The following is an 8001-nucleotide window of genomic DNA, read 5'->3' as shown; positions in this document are numbered from 1 at the left end:
GGTGTACGTAACAGTGTATATGTATTTTATTTTCTTCGGAGCTCAAATCGAAATAGACCGATCGTTGTGGCTATTAAAGTATACAGCTGCCATCAAGAGGAGATCAGAGCCAGCAGTTGTTCGCTGCTTCTGCTGACGAATGGACGGAAGAGAGATACGCACAGGAGCTAGTTGTCAGAATAATATAATGTGCGCCTGTGTGTTTGATCCCATACTCAGTAGCGGCAGCTGTTCGGTCGTTTTGCACTCATGACGTCGCTCTTTGTTGGCGCGTTTTAAAATCAATGCTGGGAGCCTTTGTGGCACATCATTATTTTGAAATCTTAGGCGATGCTGCAGTGACGTTTTTGACTCTCCACAAATGCAAAGTGTACCATATTATTTCATACTTCCTTGTGATGATTGGTACACTAATTTTTCCTTTTTTTTGTTTTTTTTTTTGTTTATCAAACACAAAAACTAGCTTCACTCAAGTTCAGTGGTAAACGTGTTACATGTGCCCTCTATTAATGCCTCAGAGCATTTGTAAAGCTTCCAAATGCTGCTCGGCCTGGATCTTCCTGCAAAGCAGTCGCAGCACTTTACCCACATCATTTATTTTATTTTGATCAGTGGTAAGTGTATGTTATACACACTCGTTAGCGAAATCGTTACAAGTTGATCGTTTGCTCTCAAATGTACATTTTTAAGCTGTCAACGTCGACAATGGAGCTTGTGTTATACCAGAGGCCAGTCAGGAGGGACCGCTGCGTTCCTTCAAAAGCTACGAGGACGTCGTCATGTTCCACTACAGTGTTCCGAAACAGGTGACCCGGGCGACCTGGCAATTCACCGCCTTTTCGGACAATGTAGATTGCCCGCAGAGAAAAGTCAACATGTAAGTGCGATCGATGATGTACGTATATTATTGCCGATTTTATAACGATTTTTCAAATCGGCGATTCATCCATACAGACTCTTGAAATGGGGAAGTTACCCGGTTATCTCCGTGAACAATGCATCTTACCCACCGCACGTGTACGTGGATCAGGATAGTACGATCAGGACGACCACTGTCACGAGTTTCAAGTCGAATGATGTGGTTTTGGTTCCGGTGAACAGTCCGGAGCCGGGGGACTGGTTCGTTGGGGCTTACCTGGACCAGTGGGACGAGAGGATACATCAAAAAGTTGAGTGACGATTTTTTGAAGCGAATGAGCTTTTCTGACGCGTTTTTTTCGTAGGGACTCGTCACGGAGTGCCGCTACAATCTGGGCTCGGTGGCGCTGTGGTCGGAGACCCATGGGATTGAAAACATCCCTCTGGGCTATCAAAAAACTATTGTCACGAGCAAAACGATTTCGTATTACAAGTACTTGAGCATATAGGTCTTGACTTTGTGTTTTACACACGTATCCTTCGGTCGATTTAACGGTTGTATATAATGTCCCCAAGGTTTTACATTCCAATGGACACGTGGAACTTCAAAGCCGATATTTCGGGCTGCAACGTTACAGTTAAGCAATCACCGAATTTTCGAGGGCCTTGCATAAAAAATTTAAATTTAAAGGGACGAGCTATGCCTCATCACTCGGAACACACGGCGAACACGAGCCTGACGTCGGCGGATACTTACACCTTTTGGGAATCTTCTCCTTTTCAAGATGAATGGTATTATTTGATGGTGGTGTCTAGCAGTGCGATAAAATTTGACATCAAAGTAACTGTAGCGCGTGAGTTTTCGCGAAATGTAATACAAAAAAAAAAAATCTTCGAGTAGCATGTATATGAAGAATATATTACCATGTGTATTCCAGTGTGTCCAATCAAGACGGTGGAAGAAGTGTTTGCCAGTCGTTACATGAATGTTCCTGTTCGTCCGAGAGCATTGGATGAATTGTATTTGAAGGATTTGAAAGAAAAAACGTTAACGAGAAACTCTTCCAATAGCTCCGTTAAACAAAGTCAGATATGGAATAACAGTACAATTAGTGGCAGTTATAAGCGTACCCAGTCTACTAATATTGATGACGATTTTACGGATTCTTGCATCACGAGACATCAATTAGTTAGGGTTAAATATTCTCAACTGTTTAGTGGAGATTATTTATTTTGGGTAGTGATTCGTTTACTTTTTAAAAATTTATTCATATTAGTTCATTCGATTGTTGGACTATACGTGAAGGGCAAACTTTTCAGGGAAGAGATTGGCTCACATCTTGGCTCACGTTGAATGATAAAAATCCAGTTGTCGTGCAATTTCACGTTCTTCCGTTGGTCGACATTGGCGGAACGCTTGATATTAACGTAGAACTTGACGTGGACGAGGTAAAAAGTTATGTAAATTAATTTATTTAAAGAAAATTTTGATTACCTCAATTACATGTGTATATAGGTCCAAATCAAACAACAAATCAACGTCACCGTTTGCATCAGTCGCGGACGTTTACCTAAATTAAAAGACGGTCACATGTCGTGTATTGACAATCACATAACAATGAAGGTGTCATCCAGCGGACCAAATAGTACAAATATTATGATTCCATATCCGCAACCGGATGTGTATTACATCGCTTTTACATCGACTTGCTACGTTAACGGGTGAGTTTTGATAAAACACGTACGGCGATGAAATTGTAGCTGAACACATATTAAAGTGAAACATTTTAATACAGGAAAACTGTAAATTGCAAAGTGGAAGAAATTTTATTGTCGTTAAATGTAAAATTAAGAGCGTGCGTGTTCAGAGGAACCGATTCCTGCGGTGAATTCGGAGTTTGCGAAGAAATTCACAAAGACCTGCTCTACTTTAGCGCATGCAAATGTTTCGGAGGTGAAAATTAATTTTGCTAGTTTTTTTTTCGTAAAAACAAAATAATCAAAATAATGCCAATTTTTAACTTTTAGGACATCAAGGATGGGCTTGCACGGATGCAACAAATGCCGTCTCGGAGTACTCGGTTGTATTTGCAACTTTAGCTTTGACTTTGAGTAACTTATTTTTCATTCCAGCCATATATTTGGCGATAAAACGCAAACTCTTCACCGAAGCGCTAGTTTTCACTTCGATAATGTTTTTCTCTTCATTTTACCATGCCTGCGATCAACCATCGATTGGATACTGCGTCGCAAAGTTTGAAGTAAAAAAAAAAAAAGACTATTTGCACACATAAATCAAAACTTTCGCGACTTACAAAATTTTCATACAAATTTATTTTCCCATCAGGTACTTCAGTACTGCGATTTCTTTTTGGGAATGCTCGCCTTTTGGGTTACATTGGTTTGCATGGCCGATATCCCGACGAAGCTCGAATCTTTTTTACAAGTTTTAGGAGTGATTATAATTACTTTTGGAGTAGAATCGGATAAAACTAGTCTCAGAAGTATTTTGATACCTTTGATCATCGGCTGCTCTATTCCGGTATTTTTTTGTTCATGCATCGATAATGTTGAAAAAGAAATTACGTTATTCGTTTGGCTCATTAATTATTAACGTGTTGTAGTTGGTTTCTTATGGAGTTCGTTGCGTAAATATGAAAAAGTTCATACGGCCACAAAGAGTGGTACCCTTTATTTATGGCTTTATATTGGTGACCATTGGCGTTCTATTGTTTTCCCTTGTGGAAACAAAATCTAATTACCAGGTCAGTGACACTAATCAAAAATAAATTGCTTTTAAATGGCTTGAAAAAAAAAATGACCATTCAAACGATTTCTTTGTATATTTTTTTAGTATGTCCACAGTGCCTGGCACGCGATAATTGCCTTATCTCTAATATTTCTGTTACCAGTGAAAGACGTACAAGTTCGGAGAAATAAAACTGATAACAAATCTTTGCAATGCGAAGAATTCCCGCGTGATTTGGTCTTTCACATAAGTGGAAGACAAAATAAGGACCACCTGATAGAGGATGTAACGTGATGAACGCACCAAACGTGACATTTTTTTTTAAGATTACACATATATTTTATGTAACGTTGTTTTGTAGATGGATGACATATATTTTACATGTACATCCAGTGTTCAAGTATGCGATTTTATACTCCGCAAATAATTTTTACAAATAAATACCTATAAGTACAATAAAAATTATTTCGCATCGAAATATTTCAAAATGTCGTGTTGAAGGTCGCAGTCGCCGAGCCAATCAGAGGCATCTATCATCGTTTTGTGCAACTTTGACAAATACTTATCAATAACCGCCACTTCTGTGACGGTACACTCGGATCCCAGGAATTTTATTTTATCTTGAACCAACTCGCAATCGACCGATGCTGAGGTAGAAATTTTAATGTCCTCGTAAAAGAGCTTCCACACCTACAATTTGAACATTGTAATCGCACACAATGATCTCTCAAGTAAAAGACTCGTATCTCACCTGCGTCCACTTGTCGTGAAAAATGTCCCGAAAACCCCGTCGGTCCTTGAATTTGAGCAACGCGTACAGAGTTTCGATGCCCGTGTCGACGTCCCTCACATCCTCGAACAAACCATGCAAAAGATCCTTGACTGCACTCTCGAGTTGAGCAACGTCGCGTCGAAACTTGAACATAATGTCGAACCACTTGGTATTCCTCGTGTCGAGGGCACAATCGCAAACTGAGCGTATTCCGTCGATTACTTCGGCAAAGCGATTCTTGACGCGCCTGTACTGCACCTCGTGTTGACTCCCACGCGTACCCCCAAGATTTATTTTACTGAAACTACAAAAATCCACTAAGTGACAAGTTCAGAACAGTTGTTTTTTTTTTTTCGCATCCACTTGCGTAACGTCCAACGCATACCTGCCGTGCATCGTTATTGCGTCAGAGATTTCAATAACGTCGTGGCATCTTTGCACGAAGGCATTGACACAATTGAACACCGCGTCTTTATCCGTCTTCCAGTTGTCTTCGTCTCCCAAGCAACCGACGAGAATCTAAAAAGGGACCGAAATTTCATTAAAAAAAGTAAAAGCAACGCTTTGACTTATACAACGCATACGCTGTCGTAAATCCTCGAGTAAGAGTCGCAGCAGCGCAAACTCGTCTTCGCGCTTCGTCGGCACATCTTCGGCTCGTCGAAAATCGAGCGCAGATCGATACTGCTCGCGCAAACCCGGACCACCCGCGCGCTCAGCGAGCCCAGGAGTCTCTCCACGTTTTTCCTGCGCAATACGAGCACACCTCGCGTTTCTTTGAAGCGATATGGGCATAAAAAAGCATCGAGCGTGAAAATTACTCACTGCTCCCGGTAGTAAGCCGATTTCGTCCACACGAACCGGACGGTGTGCAGGATCTCGGGGAGGCGGTCTCGAGCTAGTTTCGGCTCGGTGAGGCGCCCGCATTTCTCAGCGACGAGGCCGAGGAAGCGCAGATTCGATTCCGCCTGGTTCCTCGCGTCCCTCGCTCCGAGGCCGAGTAGCCGCAACTCCTTGACGCTCGGGGATCTCGCTCTCTTCAACAGCCCGACGATCGCCAGCATGCGATCACCCTCCAGCTGCTTCGACAGGCCGGTCGTGTTGGTGTCTGGGCAGAGATACACATACCTAAACTCTAAAAACCGGTCAATGAACAATTAATCAAACGTACACCTGCTCCGCCAGTAGTTGAGCTCGTCGTCGAGGTCGAAGAGCTCGTCACTCGGTGGGACGATCTTGACCAGAAGAGCCTCGCGAATCTGCCGGATCCACGTTCTGGCGACCTTTTCCAGCCGATTTGCCAGCGTTTCTTGATCCCCCGGGCTCGCGCTGATTTCGCGACCACCTTCCCACGGTGTGTACAGGATCAGGACACCCGACGGCGAGTAGGTCAGGTCGGTCGCCAGCGCCAACAGGTCGTTCACGTTCGAGAATATCTCATCCCTCGAAACTGCACTTTCGATTCGTCGTTGAGAAGCTTGTGGAGATCGAGAATTTCCCCAGATGTCTGACGCAATCCTGAGCTGTGTCGACTCCAAGGCAGGTACTTGCTATATGTTAAAATTACGGCTCAACCACTATATGTACAGAATGTCAGAGTGTCAAATTCGCCACAGCTCAGGTTCGTCCAGACCCACCTGGAAAAGTCCCTCTGTATAATAGTAAAAAAAAAAAAAAAAAAAAAAAGAACATCCATACTCGTGGGCCAAAGTTGGTGGCGGAAGACGAGCGGGGCGTAAAGCCCACCCAGGACCTTGAGGGCGGTCCTCACGGTGCTCCCGCTAACGCTGCCGAACACCACCGTGGCCAAAAAGTCCTCAGCCCGGTAGACCTGCCAGGGCTCGCGCAAAAAGTAAGCCATCCCACCGTCGTCGCTGCTGGGAAACCCGAGTTGGGCGCGTAGCACGCCACCCGAGAAGTACACCACCAGGGCAATGACTGCCGGCTCGCGGAAGTACTCCCTCACCGTCTCCGAGCACTCCTCCGTCCAGCTCGATTCCAACAGGTTGGCCAGTACCGTCAGGGACTTCACCTGGGCCACCTTTTGCCAACGGTTTTGTCATGTAACACTATTTTACTCCCAAGTACCTATAGACGTACTGACCAGTGTGTCGAGCTCTTCGTCGGTAAAGTCCGGCTTGTCGGGCTCCGGTGGAGCTTCGTCGAGCGGCTCGGGTGTTTCTACCGATCAAATCGTTCTTATACATCCCTCGATATGGTAGTTTATACATCGAAACCCAGTTTTGGCGGAGGAAATCGGCAAATAGGCAGGAGATAAGCAGATACCGCAAAAGTCGCGCGGGTTGTCACGTGCAGCACTGCGTATATTGTTTACACGCGTCACTTGGCTTACTTTTTTTTTTAAGCGACGTATAATTTGATCGATAAGAAAAATACACACAACATTGACGTAGAGTTAAGCGTACAAATACTTGCTATATCTGAAATGACATATCTTTAGCTCTTACGTGCCGATCTCGCGCGCCGGCGATGGTGATAATAATAACGATCGTCACCATCACCGACTCGGAATGCGAACGGAAAAATAGAAAACAGAAAAAAAACACCGTCCAGCATGTTTTTCTTTTTATCACTCATACGTATACGTAACAACTTTAAGTTATGAAACAAATTTCAATGTTGAATCGCTTACCGATCCCAAGCGATAAACCAAGCGTGCAAGTGTATTTATACGTTTTACGATGCCTTTACGTAACGATCTCGGGAGTGAAAAGTCCATCCAATTCCTGCGGACGATTTTGCAAAAAGCCGGTCCTTCGGGACAAAAAAGTACGCGGAAAAAAAAAAGCATCGCTCAAATTCAGCGATAAGATAAAAAACCGGCCGATCGTTAAACCGGAGATACGATCGCCAAACACACCAACGCTCAAATCGCCTCTAACTAACGCGATCTTATAATGTTCGATAACGCGCGAACGAGAGATTGATCTCGGACTCGGTCACGTGCAAGCTCATACATGTTGTGTGCATGTACTTTTTTTTTTTTTTTTCGCTCACTGCAACAATAATAACACTCTCCGAGCTTAAAAGCACGAGCTTCGCCCTCGATTCTCGTTGTACGAGTACACCTGCTCACCCTGTCTCCCGAACTCTTCCTCGTCCGTGTCCATGTCCAAGTACTCCCTGTAGGTCTCCGCGGGGGGTTTCTCCGGCATCTTCGACCTGCTCGGCTTCGCAGCCTCTCCTCCCCCCGTTTTTTGCTGGTCCATTTGGGAAGCAACTTTCCTGTGGATATTTGTATTTAAAAAAAAATAAACAAATAAAATAAACACACCCTCGACGCGATGGCGCTGTACTGTAGGCGAGACGCGGGTCTTGTTAGATCGATAGCCAGTGCACCGGCAACTTGGGACATAAAGATGAGAGTTGACTGTAGGTAAGTTTTGGTATTCTCGTCATTGATTATTTGCGCAATCGCGAGGCGTATAAACTTGAATGGGCCAACCGATACGAGGAATCGCACCGGAACCAAAAGCTCGAGTTTTTCTTCCACTGTACCGACTCATTGATTATTACGATAGGTATATCACGTGCCTTTTTTTTTTCATCGAGTCTCGATCGTGCAGTAAAGCTGTCGCGAGGCTGTTGTACCCGACCCGTA

General features: G+C 44.1%; 2 protein-coding genes across 2 annotated transcripts; one reads left to right on the top strand and one right to left on the bottom strand.

Moving 5' to 3' along the window:
• The first annotated feature begins 490 nt into the window (after window positions 1–490).
• LOC106642852 (transmembrane protein 8B) lies at window positions 491–4052 on the top strand. Its single transcript, XM_014357748.2, has 13 exons — window positions 491–614; window positions 691–877; window positions 955–1168; window positions 1224–1351; window positions 1435–1712; window positions 1797–2095; window positions 2179–2307; window positions 2375–2580; window positions 2655–2812; window positions 2887–3119; window positions 3206–3400; window positions 3483–3623; window positions 3713–4052. The coding sequence occupies exons 1-13, from the start codon at window positions 539–541 to the stop codon at window positions 3899–3901; spliced, it is 2433 nt and encodes an 810-aa protein (XP_014213234.2). The 5' UTR covers window positions 491–538; the 3' UTR covers window positions 3902–4052.
• On the bottom strand, window positions 3887–7609 carry LOC106642831 (dynein axonemal heavy chain 2). Its single transcript, XM_023389281.2, has 9 exons — window positions 7477–7609; window positions 6484–6560; window positions 6070–6420; window positions 5551–5929; window positions 5205–5487; window positions 4964–5126; window positions 4765–4898; window positions 4359–4683; window positions 3887–4297 (listed from the first exon to the last, which is right to left on the bottom strand). Exons 1-9 carry the CDS (start codon window positions 7607–7609, stop codon window positions 4070–4072), a joined length of 2073 nt encoding a protein of 690 aa, XP_023245049.2. The 3' UTR covers window positions 3887–4069.
• Window positions 7610–8001: the final 392 nt, after the last annotated feature.

The sequence above is a fragment of the Copidosoma floridanum genome, unplaced genomic scaffold, assembly GCF_036245765.1.
Source record: "Copidosoma floridanum isolate Cflo_tuat_1 unplaced genomic scaffold, Cflo_Japanese_pri ptg000007l, whole genome shotgun sequence".
Classification (NCBI taxonomy): domain Eukaryota; kingdom Metazoa; phylum Arthropoda; class Insecta; order Hymenoptera; family Encyrtidae; genus Copidosoma; species Copidosoma floridanum.
Note: the sequence above shows the minus strand (reverse complement) of the source record. Positions and strands in the feature narration are given on the sequence as shown.